Source organism: Lytechinus pictus, chromosome 1, assembly GCF_037042905.1.
Source record: "Lytechinus pictus isolate F3 Inbred chromosome 1, Lp3.0, whole genome shotgun sequence".
Taxonomy (NCBI): domain Eukaryota; kingdom Metazoa; phylum Echinodermata; class Echinoidea; order Temnopleuroida; family Toxopneustidae; genus Lytechinus; species Lytechinus pictus.
The window spans coordinates 40,523,257-40,542,136 of record NC_087245.1 but is presented as its reverse complement, the minus strand read 5'-3'; the positions used below and the strand labels follow the sequence as shown (position 1 = coordinate 40,542,136).

Sequence of the window (18,880 nt, the reverse complement as noted above, 5' to 3'; positions counted from 1 at the left end):
TATGAAGCCTACAAAAATCTGTTAAACATCAAGGTACATAGAAGGGGTCATTTGCAGAAAAAAAGGTGATCAGGTATCGCCCACCTTAGCCCCTTCCGTCAGTGGAGACAATGGCAGAGTTGCGATTCGAACTCACAACCTTGCTATTATGAGTCCAATGCTCTAACCACTGGACCACACGACCGTCACGCAGCAACCAACATCGAAGGGGCGTCTCTAACGGCAGGAATACTGGCTGCAACAGAGCCTGATAGTGACGATGACATCACAGTGGATAATATAAATCGCTCCGCGATGTCGCATCAAGAGAACTCAAGCGTTACCTAGAGAAACCTAACATAGACACAACGAGCAGCCAGGAAGGCGGGAGACGGGAGAGAGAACGGGAGAGAATTCCCAAACTTGACTCAAACACCTCTTTTTTTTTCAAGTGTGCCCAATGCCAAGCGTGACTTCTGAACGCTCCATCATCTCCGACATCGAGAGGAAATACACTACACCAATCTTCGATTGCATACACCAATACGCTGGCAACAATGGTAGCCCTGCAACACCCATCAACCATCAACCTCCAGTTCAAGACCGTCATGCAGCAACCAACATCGAAGGGGCGTCTCTAATGGCAGGAATACTGGCCGCAACAGAGCCTGATAGTGACGATGACATCACAGTGGATAATGAACCGCTCCGCGATGTTGCATCAATAGAACTCAAGCGTTACCTAGAGAAACCTAACATAGACACAACAAGCAGTCAGGCAGTCGTTCTCCAATATTTCAGAGAGAACAGGAGAGCATTCCCAAACTTGACTCAAACAGCTCTTTCATTTCAAGCGTGCCCGATGTCAAGCGTTACTTCTGAACGCTCCATCATCTCCGTCATTGAGAGGAAATACACTACACCAATCTCGACGGCTCATGAAGATCACGATATGAGACCGACGAAGAGCAACAGCGTCTCTAATGGCAGGAATACTGGCCGCAACAGCGCCCGAGAGTGACGATGAAATCGCAGTGGATAATGAATCGCTCCGTGATGTCACATCAAGAGAACTCAAGCGTTACCTAGAGAAACCTAACATAGACACAACGAGCAGCCAGGAAGGCGGGAGACGGGAGAGAGAACGGGAGAGAATTCCCAAACTTGACTCAAACACCTCTTTTTTTTCAAGTGTGCCTAATGCCAAGCGTGACTTCTGAACGCTCCATCATCTCCGACATCGAGAGGAAATACACTACACCAATCTTCGATTGCATACACCAATACGCTGGCAACAATGGTAGCCCTGCAACACCCATCAACCATCAACCTCCGCCTCCAGTTCAAGACCGTCACGCAGCAACCAACATCGAAGGGGCGTCTCTAACGGCAGGAATACTGGCTGCAACAGAGCCTGATGGTGACGATGACATCGCAGTGGATAATGAATCGCTCCGTGATGTTGCATCAGTAGAACTCAAGCGTTACCTAGAGAAACCTAACATAGACACAACAAGCAGTCAGGAAGTCGTTCTCCAATATTTCGGAGAGAACGGGAGAGAATTCCCAAACTTGTCTCAAACAGCTCTTTCATTTTAAGCGTGCCCAATGTCAAGCGTTACTTCTGAACGCTCCATCACCTCCGTCATTGAGAGGAAATACACTACACCATTCTTGGCAGCTCATGAAGATCAGGATGAGACTGACGAAGAGCAACAGCGTCTCTAATGGCAGGAATACTGGCCGCATCAGAGCCCGAGAGTGACGATGACATCGCAGTGCATAATGAATCGCTCCGCGGTGTCGCATCAAGAGAACTCAAGCGTTACCTAGATAAACCTAACATAGACACAACGAGCAGTCAGGAAGCCGTTCTCCAATATTTCGGAGAGAACGGGAGAGAATTCCCAAACTTGACTCAAACAGCTCTTTCTTTTCAAACGTGCCCGATGTCAAGCGTTACTTCTGAATGCATGTTCTCATTGGCAGGAAACATTCTTACCAAGAAAAGATGCTCCCTGGACCCAGACAACTGAAAACAAATTGGCAGTCATCAAGGCAAAAATTACTACAACTGATCGTTCGCAGATATGAAGATAAGAATAAGATAGAGTTTAAAGTTTATTGAATTTTCCTATTTGTTGCATTACTTAAATTGCTGTGATAATTTTTTGTGCAGTTCAGATTTTCATAAGAAAAAATCTCTCAACGCCGATAATGACACATTTGGCATGATGTACGGTAATAGTAATAACATTAAATCTATATTGTTGTATGACAAAATAGTGATATTCAGTCCATCAGCAGAAAATATCTCAATAAATCTGATAAAAATTCAAGACTTTGAATTCAAAGTTCAGTTATATCTACTTTTCAGTTGAACATAATTTATGTCGTCATGAATATGCAATATCTGATAAGATGCATTTCTCCCACTTTCAAGTTTTGTTATTTTATCAAAAAGAAATCATAATTCACAATTACAGACTTGTGATTTAGCACATCGTCTCCCACCTCAAAATAGATTTTAAATCTGTAGTCAAGCACGATTTACATTATAAGAGGGGGAAATTATGAATGTTTCAATCTTTTGTTTGATTTAACTGTTCAAGTCATGTTACTTTCAGCCTTGAGTATTTTCATGTTTCAGAATGCATTCGTCAAGAGGACAAAGTCAAACACCTATGAGGAAGCATTGCAGAAGGAGCCAGCAAAGGCTAAACAGCTGCACCGCTTTAGGAAATTAGACTACACGAAGGGGATAGTGTGCAACAACGGGGTGCGTTGGAAGCCCCTAGCCAAGGACAGGATCAAGGAGAGTTTCCCTGAATTGCATTTCAACACTGGACAGAAGCATTTGATCTCTTGCCAAAGACATGTCAGCTTTGAAGCCACTGGAGGAAGCAACAGTGATGGCTTCTTTTGATTTTTTGGAAGATTCTTCATAAGAAAAAAATTGTAGTGGCGCCGATGTTGTGATTGTTCCAGATTGGTGTTGTCATAAATATTGAAAATGAAAGAGAATGGAAATAGGTTGACCAACGTAGGTAAATACATCTTGGTTTTGTGAGGGAAATTCGCATAATAGCCAATATTTTGAACTATTGAGAAGTCAGTCATTCTGATAACAGACAAATGAACCCTGAAAATAAATGCTTTCTTCAAAATTTAACATGACATTATTATTCTGTCGAATTCATGTTTCAGAATGCATTTGTCAAGATGACAAGATCAAACACCTATGAGGAAGCAGTGCAAAAAGAGCCAGGAAAGGCCAGACAGCTGCACCGCATTAGAAAATTAGACGACACGAAGGGGATAGTGTGCGACAACGGGGTGTGGTGGAAGCCCTAGCCAATGACAGGATTGCATTTCAACACTGGACAGAAGCATTTGATCTCTTGGCACAGGAGGAAGCAACAGTAATGGCTTCTTTCGAGTTCAACCAGCTTGGTCTCAATTATTTTTTGGGGAAAGGACTCACTAAACTCAAAATTTTGGATGCTAGTTTGGAGATAACGTGGGCGACGATTTTCACCGCGATCACATGATCAACAGCCAGGGTCTGCGGAAGGCAAATATGCCCCCCCCCCCCCACTCCCATGCTATTTCACATAATCTGGCCTACTCAAATATGATGAATTGCTGAAAAGAGTTTGGAAATTGCTGTTGTCCTCTTTTTTTTGCTGGCATGAACTACATTTTACTCTGTGTTTACATCTTCCTGAATCTTAAATTTCTTTAAAATAACATTTCATTTTATGATTTTTGTTATATATATATAATAATAATGATAAAATACAATAACTCAGACGATTATTAAAAGAATATCAAACATACTGATTGCCAGTTTGATTGTATTATAAAACTTTGACACCCTACCCCAAAGTGATCTTCTAAGGTACCAAATTATTGATTTTAGCATGTTAATAGCAGGGTACAATATAAGAGCACATAGTATCCAAATCTTTATACACACATAGCGTCACACACATATAGCTTGTTTATCTCATGATATGATTAGGCATACAGTTGGTTCATGAAAAAAGAAATCACTGTGGCAAGAAAATAAAATTCTACAAAAATATATATGTATGGAAGATTTATCTTAGTACTTTCAATTTCATTTGCTGTTCAAAATAGAGCATTTGAAAACAAAATCTCCTTTGAACATACAGCTGGATGCATAATCTCTCTTTATACTATACGTACATTTCGCATAGAATTCATAAATATTTTGCAAAATCAATTATAGTTCTAGATGGTAAATAATAATTCACTCTATATCTTCTTCATCATTATTTTTTTTTATTACACTTTACCTTTACGATTGTCAATTTCAGTGACAATTACCACTGCACAAATGTAATTTCATACCAAACGAAGGCTCTTAGACGATGACTATTCTATATGAGAGATGTCCACCAACGTCCAGCCTCCTCGGCCATCTATGATGAGCTCGGCATCGTGGAAGCGTTTGAGAGTGACGTGATGGCCGACGCTGATCAGGGTCATCTTCGCTGCTCGACAGAGGGCGTAAAGCTGGGCTTCCTTTTCACTTGGTACGGCACTGGTCGCTTCATCCAGCACTGCCATGGAAAGAGAAAAAAAAAAATCAATTTTATGTAACACCTAAATCAGAAAAAAAGTTTATTTGACAGACACTATCCCGGTCAACAGCACTGTGGAGCCTTGTGGCCCAGTGGTATAGTCTTAACATTCCATAACATAAACTATCAGGTTCTGGGGTTGACTTTGAACTTTTTCTGTCAAAAATACTCTTGACATCCTTTGGTTTAATTGAGTTAATCTTTATGAAGTCCAATGTTGGTGGGTTAAGTTGTCAAATCCATGGCGCATCTTGAAGGGTCAAATGGTACAGTGACTTCACCCCGTCTTACAAAGAGTTACGATTGATCCAATCGATTGTAACTCTATGGAAATCCATCAGTGTCATAATTTTTCCTACAAAATCTTTTCAAAATGTCCTTTGTAAACAAAAGCGAACACACCAAATTGTCAAGAAAACAATGAATTTATGTAATTTACGTCATATCTAGAAAACATTTTGAACATTCATGAATTTTGGATGTTGACGTTGCTGGCCGTCCATAGTTGTGATTGATCAGATCAATCGCAACTCTTTGAAAGACGGGCCCATATCTGCCCTTGTAGTATGCATTGGCAGCATCACATTCAATGGTTGGTAAGATACGAGGTGAGTAAAATGAACCTCTGACAATGTTCTTGCAGGATTCCAAAAGGGGGATTTAAACCAGCTTTCCTCATAGCAGGCATATTCCTCTTGCCTTGATTGATCGCCTTTCTGCTTCTTCAGGTGAGTATACGTGCTGAGAGCATCGAAGAGGAGATCTTTATCCTCTTTATATCTTGATCGACAGAAATAAGAGTGAAAATTTTCAGACAATAAGAAAATACTCACAAGCAAACCTTGGTCTCTGGTAAAGCAGTCTTGCGAACGCCAGGCACTGTGCCTCACCGGGGGTCAATACATCGTACCAGTTCCACGAGACCGGTGTATCTAGTCCATCGCAGCGTTGGACCAGGACCTCTAAGCCTACCTGGTCCAGGATCTCACACGGATCCGGGTCCTCTTCCAGTATACTTCTTGAGAGCCTTGTAGGATTTCGAGAAGGGTAGGTTATCTGGAGAAGGAAAAGAATGAAGATTTCCTTGACTACCATATGTTTGGTTGATCTTTTCCAGAAATATTTCCATATAAAAGAAACAGTTACTTTAAATAAGCATAATCTAATATTATTCTATTAAATGACAGGATACAAAAATTTACCAGTATGAATATGTACATCCCCATTGTGGGGGAATTTCTAGACATTATTACTACTTGCAATGGATAGTGTTGTCAATCTCCAGTGGTGATTAGGTACATATCATTCCGTTTCCCCACTTATGATAAATTGCAATAGACAATCAGCAATGTGTCATTCAGATGTTGTCCCCACTTGCATTAGGTAACATGTTAAATGCTCCCCACCGGCAGTATTGCGACATGTGACAGTTGTATACAAAGCATACTGTCTATGGTGACACATGATACAAATAACAGCCCACTGTATTCTGCACGATCTAAGCTCTGCCCAGTTTTGACGTATCATAATAAGCGACAAGTCATCCCCGACTCGCTATCCTTAGCACAACCAGTGGCGGACCGTGACCCGGAGGAGACAAAGCATTGGAGGGGCACAGCATTGTTCACAAACAATACAGTCAGACCTGCCAAACTTTGGGAATGAAAAATTGTATTCTGTGATTAAAAAAAGTGTATTTCATAATAAAATGCGTGGCGCACTCGCTCATCGCGGCGCTCAAGCTGCATGCAAGCTAAAATGCGCACTGCTCTTGCAGATGAAAAAAAAAACATTTAAACATGTGTATATTTCACCCTGGTTTTAACAAAATGATTGAAAAAAAAACAGGTTACCTGAAATTACATTGATCTAATAACCATATTTGTGTAAGTTTTATGAAATAGAGACATATAGAGATGATTTTTCTCAATAAACTACAATTTTTTTTAATACAAAAACTTATTTTTTAACCCTAATTCTCCCGGGGGGGGGGCCATAATGGCCCCCCCCTCGACAATTTTCGCGATATATCCGCTGCGCAAATTTTTTTGACCTCGCCGCTCACTGACTTTTTACTTTCAAGTCTCGCGCAAATTTTGAGACCAAATTTGTGACGCCCGGATACGCGGTTACGACATTACGCAACATTATGTAAGTGCATGTCAGACCCAAAATTGCTCATAAACGTGATTTCATGTACAAATCCAATGCAAATTGTGTATTTAGCCAAAATTCATAAATGTATCATTATTTCTACTTTTACTGATTGAATTAAATTAATTTTGCCTTGCTTATGATCAGAATTAAGTCTGGAATGATTTCCATTGAAAAAACAATAAAAAACAAAAAGTAAAAAAAACAAGGAAATACATAAGAAATTCATAAAACAATAAAATACATAAGAAATTGATTTCCAAACCGAAGTTTTTTTTAATTGCGATTGTTAAGAATGCTACAAAGAATATTTTAACCAAAAATTAGCATTCTAGGAGCTTTATTTAGTGAATTAGAGCAAAACGTATGATTTATGCATAAATTAGCATAATTAATTCATATAAAATAAAATCTCATTATTTTGGAAAATTTTACCATACAGCCTTGTAGATTACATCGCACACAACCAGCATGCAAATTTTTGCGTCGCTCGAGCGATCAGCGGCCGAGATCTTAAGGGGGGGCCATAATGGCCCCCCCCCGGGAATGACAAGAATCAAAATACCCCGGGTGATTGAGGGTTAAAGAAAAAACGTACTGCCGTATTTTGGTTGCAAAAACGTACTAAATACGCCAAAAACGTACTGGTTGGCAGGTCTGTACAGTGCCCCTCCAATCATTGTCTCCTCCGGGTCACGGTCCGCCACTGAGCACAACCATGGTCGAAGGTGATGATTGATCGTGATTGGCAATCATTCACCACCCCACAATACAAGAGCATTCACACAAGTGGTCTACCGCTCATCCGACAAGTCTCATGTTATTTGACCATAGTAACAGTGCTTCTGCCAGAGCTGCCAAGTTGTATTTTGCATTTTCAGTATTCTTATCCCCCAAAATCAGTATTTTGACAAAAAAATCAGTATTTTTACCATGTGAGATACATATTTTGTATTTTTCCCCAAAAAAGTGTATTTCATAATAAAATGCTTGGCGCACTCGCCCATCAAGGCGCTCAAGCTGCATGCAAGCTAAAATGTGCACTGCTCTTGCAGATGAAAAAAAAAAAAAAACATGGTTTTTACAAAATGATTGAAAAAAAAAACAAGTTACCTGAAATTACATTGATCTAATAACCATATTTGTGTACGTTTTATGAAATAGAGACATACAGAGATGATTTTTCTCAATAAATTTAGATTTTGTAAAAAAATTAATAAAAAAAAAAAAAATATATATATATTTTTTTTTTTTAATACAAAAAACGTATTTTTAAAAGAAAGAACGTACTGCCGTATTTTGGTTGCAAAAACGTACTAAATACGGAAAAATCGTACTACTTGGCAGCTCTGCAGAAGGGTCACCAGGCGTGTGTAAAGTCATTCATAACTCATAAACGGCTTTATGAAACACCCACCTGAACCCAATAGACCAGTTCGTAGTTACTTCATGGACAATTTTGGTCAAATGACCTTTCATTTCTTTCATTATGACAGGCAGATTTCAAAGCAAGATATTATGTAAACATGCCTTACATAGCAGGATGAAGAAATTGAATAGACCAGGTGACTAGAATTGCATACCAATGAACACGTTGTGAAGGTATTTGTTGCATTTCTGTTTCACAATGTACTTGGCAAACTGTGAAATCGTTCGTGGACGCATTGTTTTTTGTGGATGTAAATGGAAAACACAATTCAAAAGAATATATGAATAATCAAGACATCAAAGTTGGTGCTTATCTCATTAAATTTTAAACCATCGTGTCACTTTAGTACCAATGACCTTCCTCTGATCATGCGCAGAATATTTTGATCATGCGCAGAAAGGAACTACGAACTGGCTTATTACATAAAGCTTAGCGCTTGAATGTGGGGCCGAATTCCATGGTTGATTGCAATGAGTATTGTTGTTACAATCAATCATAAAAACCAGCCACGCGATCAATTGTTAAGCTTTATGTTATAGGGGCCCCGGTAACATTCTAGCATTTTCCCCCTAACATGGTTTGTGAAACCGGGAAGTGTACCTGGTCCATGAGTGTTCCATCCGTCAGGTAAGCCTTCTGCGGGAGGAACATGATGTCCGATGGCCGCACGCCTCTCTGCTCCACCGTACCACTTATGACCGGCCACAGACCGTGGAGAACACGGAGAAGTGACGTTTTGCCGCTACCCGTTGCCCCTGTGATCAGGATGTTGCGTCCTTCTACCACCTCTAAGTTTAAATCTACAAAGGGACATTTTTCAAACAAGTAATTCAAATGCAGTACAAGGGTGGTTGCACAGAATGACATAATGTCATGTGTAGCTTAACCCATATTAGCTATAGCTGGGGTAACAATAGTAGTATGCTTCAGAATAATTTATCAGTATTTCTCAATAGATATGTTACATAATCAACATTATGATATAGACTCTCCATGCCTTTCCCTAGAGTGTACATGTACATAAAATTAATGTGTTTTGTGAAAGCTGACTAGATCATGAGCAAAATTAATATTGTGCAATTAGATGAAGTATATGAATTTATATAAATAACAATCGTGTAGTACACAAGTACATATCCATATTTGAAATATCAGCATATGTGCTTTAAAAATTAACATAGCTTTTGATTTTTTAGAGTAATCTTTTTCCACATAAGAATTTTTATATATGCATTCCATTATGGAAATTATAAATGGAAGAAAAAAATACTCAGGCTGTGTTGGAGGATTGTACAATGTTATTTTGTTCTCTCTCTCTCTAGTGCCTAAAACAAAACTCAGTTATTGTAATGCCTCCGTGAACTTGTTGACTGCACTCCTCAACTGACATGCAGAAATTTAATTCTCAGAATTAATAAAGTACCATCGTCTAGGCAGCAGAAAAATGATTTTAAAACAATATGTGGTCAAAAAAACATTCTTCCTTCCAAGTCTCACACTATGCTACCGAATGTTTATGCACAAAATGTTAACAATTGTAATGATTTTGCATTATTTTTAATTCTGTTGGCATTGAATACATGCAACTTGGATTTCAATTTATATTCTGTATTTACAAACCTTTAATGAGGATTTCATCCTTTGATGGGGTCGCCACGGCGACCTGGTCTAACTGGAAAGCAATCAGACTGTCCACGCTGCTAACCTCCTCTTCATCCTCTTCTCTTCCTCTGGCCATCTCCTCTCTTGCATCCTCCGATAGATACTCCCTATCCATCTCGGTCTCGGAGATCAGGAAGTGGGTGTCAGAGGTCAGGTCATTATTGTCCGATGGTCCGCCTGTTTCAGAGAGGGGTTTGGTATCGGGTGACAGCTTTTCTAAGCTTTCAAGGAGCTCGCCGATTCTAGCGAAAAAGAAAATGTATGGTGAGATGCATTTAACTATAAATGTTTCATCATGATTGCAGAATTTCAGGGCTAATAGTAATAACAATAATACAGCACGCAACACTGGCACCGGTCCGACAGTCCCAGACCAGTAAAAATTGCTGTCGGGCCAGTAACTTTAAGAAATAGACAGATTTACTGGTCCGACATGACCAGTAAAAAATATATCAAACTGATACAAATTGATATTTTCTTCTCTTTTGTAAATTATAAAAATGGCTCTGCCATCTCAAACAAGTGGAACGCCTCTGGCAGTCTCGCCTGCATTACGCGATTTAATATAGCAGCAGTGCTAACTTTGAAAACTACTGTAAGAGAATCATTCACAAAAACACCATTCATATAATGACATAATACCACGTTCATTGACCATAGATGAACGGTGACTTAAGACTTGTCAACTACACCCATGTCCACATTTCATTCACTCTATCCATAAACTTTCAAAGTTATGATGGCAATTCAACAATTACCCCAACATGGCCTAAGTTTATTGACCTTAAATGACCATTGACCTTGGTTTCGTGACCTGAAACTCACAGGGGATGTTCAGTGATACTTGATCACTCTTACATGTATGTCCAAGTTTTATGAACTAGATCCATAAACCTTCAGAGTTAGGATGGTAATTTAACAAAGACCCCCAATACGGCCAAAGTTCATTGACCTTAAATGACCATTGACCATGGTCATGTAACCTGAAACTCGCACAGGATATTCAGTGGTACTTGATTAACCTAATGTCCAAGTTTCATGAAGTAGATCCATTAATTTTCAAAGTTATGAAGGTAATTCAACAAATACCCCCAACTTGGCCAAAGTTCATTGACCCTAAATGACCTTTGACCTTGGTCATGTGACCTGAAACTCAGGAAGGATGTTCACTAATACTTGATTAACCTTATGTCCAAGTTTCATGAACTAGGTCCATAAATTTTCCTAGTTTCATGAACTAGATCCATAAATTTTCAAAGTTATGATAGTAATTCAACAAATACCCCCAACTTGACCAAAGTTCATTGACCCTAAATGACCTTTGACCTTGGTCATGTGACCTGAAACTCGAGCAGGATGTTCACTCATACTTGATTAACCTTATGCCCAAGTTTCATGAACTAGGTCCATATACTTTCTAAGTTATGATGTCATTTCAAAAACTTAACCTTCGGTTAAGATTTTGAAAATAATTCTCCCAACATGGTCTAAGTTCATTGACCCTAAATGACCTTTGACCTTAGTCATGTGACCTGAAACTCAGGCAGGATGTTCAGTAATACTTGATTAACCTTATGTCCAAGTTTCATGAACTAGGTCCATATACTTTCTAAGTTATGATGTCATTTCAAAAACTTAACCTTAGGTTAAGATTTGATGTTGATGCCGCCGCCGCTGCCGGAAAAGCGGCGCCTATAGTCTCGCTCTGCTATGCAGGCGAGACAAAAATGGCTCTCATGAATTGTGTTGTGTGTGTGTGTAGGCTACTGTTTTTTTTGGGGGGGGGGTGGAGGTAACAATAAGCAATGAAAGACAGCAAAATGAACTTAAGCCTTTTTTCCCTTTATTTTGGGGACCAGTAAAAAATAAAAAAATAAAAAACTATCTACTGGTCCGACATGAACAGGATGGACCAGTAGGGTAAAATGGTTAGTGTGGAGCCCTGAATTATATTAGATCAATGCTGCAATAGTATGGGTTTGCTATGAAAATGATAAAATATATGTTTTCCTGATCTACAGTTGACCTCTTTTCCTCATTAATACAAGTATGAACAACGAGGTGCACAGTTGTGGGAAGAGTCTAATACATCTATTACAGATGTTCTAACAGCGGCACAAAAAACATGAAACTAGACAAGCATCTGGTCTTGATATCCAAATTTACTCCTACAAATTATCTCATCAGGTGAGAACTTTTTTTTACAATATCGTGTCTGATTAATAGCAGGTTTGTGAAATCACGGCAAGATTGACACAAGTGAAACCAGGGATTTAGACTGCATGATTTAAGACCAAGTAACAAATCCTGGGGGGGGGGGGTGTTTCACAAAGGCTGAAATGGACTTTAAATTTAAATGGAGTCATGTTTTAACACATGTAATTTAACACGTAATCTGATTGATGGATATGTATCAGTGCGCGTCCAGAGCGCATGGTCCGACCAATGGGGTGATGCGTTATATACCGCATGCAACTGAAATTTAAGTGCGACTCTAATGGGGCATTGCAAGAAACTTGCGATCAATTGCAAGTCTATTTTCATTCCCGAAATCAAGCATATGTCGTGCAATTAATTGCAAATTTGCGATTGATTGCTAATATGCCCCATGAAACAAGGAGTGTAATCTGATTTGTCATAGTAAAAAGTGATCAATCAATTGTAAAATTGCAACAGAATATTTACGATTGATCGCAAACATTTTCTTGCAACACCCCCTAAGTCACATTTAGATCTTTGTGAAATATCCCCCTGCAGCCTGTTGCATAAAACTTTTTACCTGAGAAAACTCCGGTAAAAACTGAAACTAAGGTTAGTCTGATTTCTGCCATTGACTTTAACACAGGGCAAAAACTCAGGTAAAAAAACCTGAGTTTTCTCAGGTACATGTAAAAAGTTTTATGCAACAGGCCCCTGGTCTTTTTCTGATTCCCTCACCTGTGAGTATAGCCACCTATATCAGAGATCTTAGTAGAGAGATCAATCAACTTGGAGAAACAGCTTATCAGGTACATGGTCTGGAAGGAATACTGGTGGGAATTAAAGAAAATAAGTAAAGAATGTCATTAACAATGGTAGATTGATGTAGATCAAAGAAGATAAAGAATTGTGAGGGGGAAAAATGAGGGGGATTTGTGTATGATATGAGATATGATTTGGATTAAATCAAACGTATGTTGTTGATGATGAGGTTGGTAGTAGTGACAATGATAAGGATGATGAGGAGGAGGATGGTGATGTTTTTGATGATGTTGGCGACGATGGAGGTTACTATGATAATGTGATACAGAAGAAAAAGAGGAAGATGATGATGAAGATGATGATTAAGATGAATATGATTATGATGAAGATGGGGATGATGATGAAGATTAAGATGAAGATTAAGAAGATGATTAAGATGATGAATAAGATGAATATGATTATGATAATGAAGACAATGATGATGATGAGGATGATGATGAGGATGATAATGAAGATGATGATTAAGATAATGATCATGATAATGATGATGAAGACGATGATGATTATGATGATCATGAAAATGATGATGATAATGAAGATTGGGATGATGATTAAGATGATAATGATCATCATGATGATGATGGTGGTGTTGATAGTGATAATGAAGATAGTGATATTCTTTGATGGATGACGGATATTACATGTAAAATAGAATTACATGGATAGGTTGATAATTCAGATGACAAAATTATATTCAAAATGACGTCAATAAAAAAATGCAGTGGTAAATCATAATAGCAATAATCACTTCACTGATAATGATCAATCTAAATACAGGTGAGATCATAGTGGTACTACTTCAAGGTGAATAGATTAAGTAATAACAACATTGCTCGTGATGAAAGACCAAATATACACAATGAATGAGCACAAAGAAGCAGTGTTGTTACTTACAGCACTGATAAGACTTGATATCTCTGATGCAGGGAGCCCATTGTATACTCCAGCAAATATCGGTATAGCAATAATCACATAGCTCAGAATACTGCCAATGTAATCAAACAGATTTATGGCAACTGGAAATTGAAGAAAAAATAATTTGTGTTAATTATAGAGTTTTGGAATTCTTAAGGAAATAATTGTTGGCCTGACATAGCTGAAAAATAAATAAAGAAAACATACAGCAAATTACAAAAAAAACATACATTGAATTTGTACATTTTATTCATAATACAGGTTTCATTAAAAAACCACACATTTGGGTTAATCCTCAGAGAGTGGTCAACAACATCTATATAGTTTTAATAATCAACGATTTCTATTTCAAAGTGATTACAACCTCATATAAACCTATCAGTTTTCATGGGATCTCACATGTAGCGATATTCTGCTTTAAATCTGCATTCCTTCCAGAGTTTGGTATATTCATCATTTAGTCAAGCATTTCTTAAATTTTAACTTCCCTCTTGTGGCCCGCGGTGTTATGAAAAGGGGTCAATTGTGCTGTACTCAACCCAGGTGATATGAATGGTTACCTCGCAGTATTAATTCCTTGAAATGCACCAACGCTCGAATGCAGCTCGAGCTAAAACTGGGGTGATGAAAATAATAATGCACCTTGGAATTGATGATTTCTAGATAGATGGCAAAATATAAATGCTTGTTATTTTTATAATCATACAAGAAGATAAAAAGGGCTATTTTTTAGCCTGAGATCTCTTTTTATTCTTATTTCATTCTTTTTAAGTAATCAAAGTAAAAAACACAAGGAGCTTATTTTCTTTATACAGCACACCTACCATTGAGCCAGAACTCCCAGTTGGTCAGAGTAAGCTGGACATCAAGAAGTCTGAAGAGCTTGCGGTCAGCGTTGTCCTTCTCCACATCACCAGCCGAGTAGAAGGCGACTGATTCTGAATTGGCTCGAAGCTGAGCATGCTTGAATCTGAGATAGATTACCATAATATTCTTCATCAAAACTAGTTTCAGGGATCTTAGGTTAGTCTACAAGTTGACTTAGTAAATAAAACAACTACTAATACTACTATTAATGATATGATAATAATAATAATAATTTAAATTAAAAAAATAACAATGAATAGCATTTTAAAAAAAATTAATAAAAATAAATTTTGCCTCTGACGAAGATTCTGCTAGGATCGAAAGCTTAGGCCCCTTTTGACTTTCTAAAAATAAATAAAGAATAAAAGTATATACAAATAGAAATTTTATAATACACAGAGATCATCATTGAACCATACTTTGTATACATGTACGTTTTATATACATGTATGAGGGGCCCCCTTGGCAACTAAAGAATTTCTGCCAATTCTTTTCGGAAAGAGGGGGATTTGTTCTTAAACATAATAATTTTGCATTAGAAACCATAAACAAGGCATTGACCATACATTAATTGCAATGACACAAATCGAAGTTCACGACAAGCTTCCCATTTGTATTTTACATAATCATCCTTGACTCTACAGAAACATACCTGAAAATCCCTTCTTGTTTTTCCTGCTGATAAGTTAGATTCACCACTGGCGACATGATGAATTTATTGATGACACTTCCGATGATGAAATAACAATAGATAACCAGAGGTCCCAGGTAGCCAGTACTGTAGAAGACAAGGGAGAGAGAATAATATGCAACAGAATTTCTATTGGAATAAAATGTTGATATTCCTTAACAAGGCCTTTTCGGCTGGATCATATTCAGTGAGCCCTCATGCTTGAAAAACAAAGGAGGACGTTTAACCTCTTCTGTGAATTTACACCATAGAGCCGTAAGAAAATAATGAAGGTGTAGGAGTCATTACATGTATAATAAAATATTCCATCATAATCATCATCATTATCATCATGACCTCAACCATCATCATTCATATCAATTCATTTATTTTCATTATCTAAATTTTTTTAAACATCAAACAGATACTAAATTAACGAAACGAATATAGAAACACAAAATATTCAATATTTTAGTATGAGGGAAAAAGCAAAGGTTAAGGGCTAATCAGAGGTTACTCCCCCAAAATTATTACAGTGAAATTATTGAGTTATTAATCATCATCATCACCATCATCATCCTTATAATTTGATCATATACTTACATTTCATACGTGAGATAAGTGTAGGTAGCAATAGTGAATGGTGACACAATCAGTGTTGGGACGACCAGACTCAACTGATTACATAATCTCTCCACATCCTGAGTTATTCTCTGATCCCTGTTCAAAAGATGATATGGATGAAAATAAAACAAACAACATTAGTACCTGTGGCTCATATCAACAAAGGAGTAATATCAAATGTTTTGTTAAAAGATTCAAATTTAAAATTGTGACCTTTGATATTTATTATTATTTTTAATCTTAAAAAGATTTAAGATCTTTAACATTTTAAAATATAATCAGGTTAATCATAATAAGGTTAAGATTTACCAAAAATCAAATCGCTGATTAAAAGATCTTTACCTGATATGACCTTTGCCTTTTATAAAGTGCTATGATATTCATGTCATATGATATATATATAATTCCCATTTTGTCCTTGTTTTAAGAACTAGAACAAAAAAAATTACATCAATTGTACATTGTAGTCAGGGCTCCACACTAACCCTTTTTTTTCTACCGGTCCAACCAGTTTATGTCGGACCAGTAGATACCCAGTATTTCAATTTTTTACTGGTCCAAACCTAAAATTTACTGGTCCCCAAAAATAAAGAAAAACATAAAAAGACTTTAGTTTATTTTTATTGCCCCCCCCCAAAAAAAAAAAAACATACAAAAAAAGTACATTCACAACATAATTCATAAGAGCCATTTCTCAATTTTGGATAGCCATTTTTAAAGATAACAGAGTCATTTTTTTTAATTCACATAAGAGGAGGAAATATCATTTGTATCAGTTTGATATATTTTTACTGGTCATGTCGGACCAGTAAATCTGGCTATTTCTGAAAAGTTACTGGCCAGACAGCAATTTTTTTGGTGTGGGACCGTCGGACCAGTGCCAGTGTCGTGCGCTGGTGTAGTTCTAACTTAACAACACATAAAGGATAAAATTCATAAGTTGATGCAGTAACTGTCATTGAAAAAAAGCACTGCATATGTCATGCTTCTACTATCCAGGTTAAGGTAGGATGAAAACCAATATACTACAAATATCACATAAATGCATGGGGGGATGCTCTGACGTTGTTAGCCCTTTCATTTACTCACAGCACATAATTTCTGAAAAGTGTCCAAAAAAAAAAATTAGATTGTCCTATTTCGCATCCAATTTTTAAAACCATTTTTTTTAATGGTTTTACACCGATTTCATTTTTCTCAATTTATTGCAATCACCTTCACAGTGGACTTGACCTTGGCCAGAGTTTCTGTTTTATACATAAATATACAACAAAGGTGAATCACATAATCAGACTTCAGCGTACATACTTACGTGTTATCGACATTTCCTGTCTGCAAAACGTTGAGTTTGTAGTAACTGAAAGCTTTGAAGTAGAATTTATGGAGATGTGTGGTGAGGGCTTCCCTCCATCTAACATACAGCAGTTTGCTGATATAAGTCTTCGCACTCTTTATCTTGAATAAACAGAAGACAAAACAATCAAAACCTTTCATTAATTTTCAACATTTAAGACTCATAACTTATTCAACAATGTTCATAGTCTAACATTAAGGCCAAATTTCACAATGATGATTGAAATTCTTGGTCTGAAATGATGATTTATTCATATTTCATTTATATATAATTTAGAGACAGAAAATATAACCCAACAAAGTTAAATAAAATTTTTTTTAAATATTTTTCAATTTTGTAGAGAGACAAATATGCTTTATGAAGGTGGTTTTGAATCTCTAGTCTAAAACTTGGTTAAAACAGATACAGTAGTGCTCAAAATAGCAAACCCAACCAGAGAATTAGCATATTTAAAGGGTTAAAGTCCTGCCATGTTTATAGATATTTCACTGTGAAGTCAGATTGAATGTTGTATGCATTCAATGGCATGATGAAGGGGTGCATTTTGTGGTGAGGCTCACTATTAAACTTTAAAAACAACTGTACATACAGTTGTATATTCATATTTCATTTAGCACATACCCTGTACAGTGCGTCCCACAAAAAAAGAAACCCGTTTTCAGAGATAGATTTCACAAATATTAAACATGTTTTTACTTTGAATTTGATACCTATGGTAAAAGTGGAATCTCATCTTTAATTTGAGCTTATCAAATCATTCACTCATTGCAGATTACAAGTAATAAATATGGAGGCCTATCAGAAACGATTTGCGCAGAAACTCACGTGTTAATCTTTACTCACTCCCATTTCAAGGAGCAGTGAGAGAAACTTTACAAAGATTACGAAAGAAATGCTAGAGTCGATCGTCGAATAAGCACGGTTGTCGCATCGTGAACCAATCTAGTCCAATTTTTTTGCGCAACCTGATTTTGACGTTAAAATTTCAAACTCGTCTTGCTCATTAATGCATGAAGTGTTCGTCACATATTAGGTATCAAAATGTAGAGGAATAATTCAATTGTATGATGATGTAAATGAAATATCATAATTAATTTGCCTTTGAAAAAAAAGATGTACGAATCCTGGTTTCCCTTTTAATGGGACGCACTGTTTATTGAGGAGTCCAATGATAAAAGCTTGCTTTTGTCACATTGATATTTCACACCTTTACGTTACAGCATTAAAAGGAGCAGACTGTTTATCAAACTGATAACCAGTTGGCATAGAGACATCAAATAACATGATAACTTCTATATTCTAACAGAAAACAGGTAAATTTGCCCTTAAGTCAAATCTATTGGGAGTAGAAAATGTGTTCTACCTACAGTACAAGAAATTTTACTTAAAAAGAGGTAGGCCTATTTACAACACGTGCTTCGCTTATTCTGGTTTTGGACTTGGCCGAATATTCCACTTACAGAAGGGTGACTCGATTCATACAAGTTTAGCTGTATTATCATTTCCTTGGGATATATTTTTCTACACTTGTCCTCTCTGAAGCAATTACTTATATTTTTAGACAAAACTGTTATAATCCGGAAAGATTTCTTATG

The 18,880-nt window shown here is 37.1% G+C and overlaps 1 protein-coding gene across 1 annotated transcript in view; it reads right to left on the bottom strand.

The window, feature by feature from the left end:
- Positions 1–2,593: 2,593 nt before the first annotated feature.
- Positions 2,594–18,880, bottom strand: part of LOC129262951 (lysosomal cobalamin transporter ABCD4-like) — a 23,701-nt gene continuing 7,414 nt past the window's right edge. Inside the window, exons 4-13 of the mRNA XM_064102964.1 lie at positions 17,244–17,386; positions 15,911–16,027; positions 15,290–15,415; positions 14,595–14,740; positions 13,750–13,871; positions 12,772–12,863; positions 9,793–10,076; positions 8,773–8,972; positions 5,423–5,645; positions 2,594–4,568 (exon numbers count right to left, since the gene is read on the bottom strand). Coding sequence (XP_063959034.1) covers positions 4,381–4,568; positions 5,423–5,645; positions 8,773–8,972; positions 9,793–10,076; positions 12,772–12,863; positions 13,750–13,871; positions 14,595–14,740; positions 15,290–15,415; positions 15,911–16,027; positions 17,244–17,386 — 1,641 coding nt within the window. The 3' untranslated portion in view covers positions 2,594–4,380. The remainder of the gene's footprint in view (positions 4,569–5,422; positions 5,646–8,772; positions 8,973–9,792; positions 10,077–12,771; positions 12,864–13,749; positions 13,872–14,594; positions 14,741–15,289; positions 15,416–15,910; positions 16,028–17,243; positions 17,387–18,880) is intronic.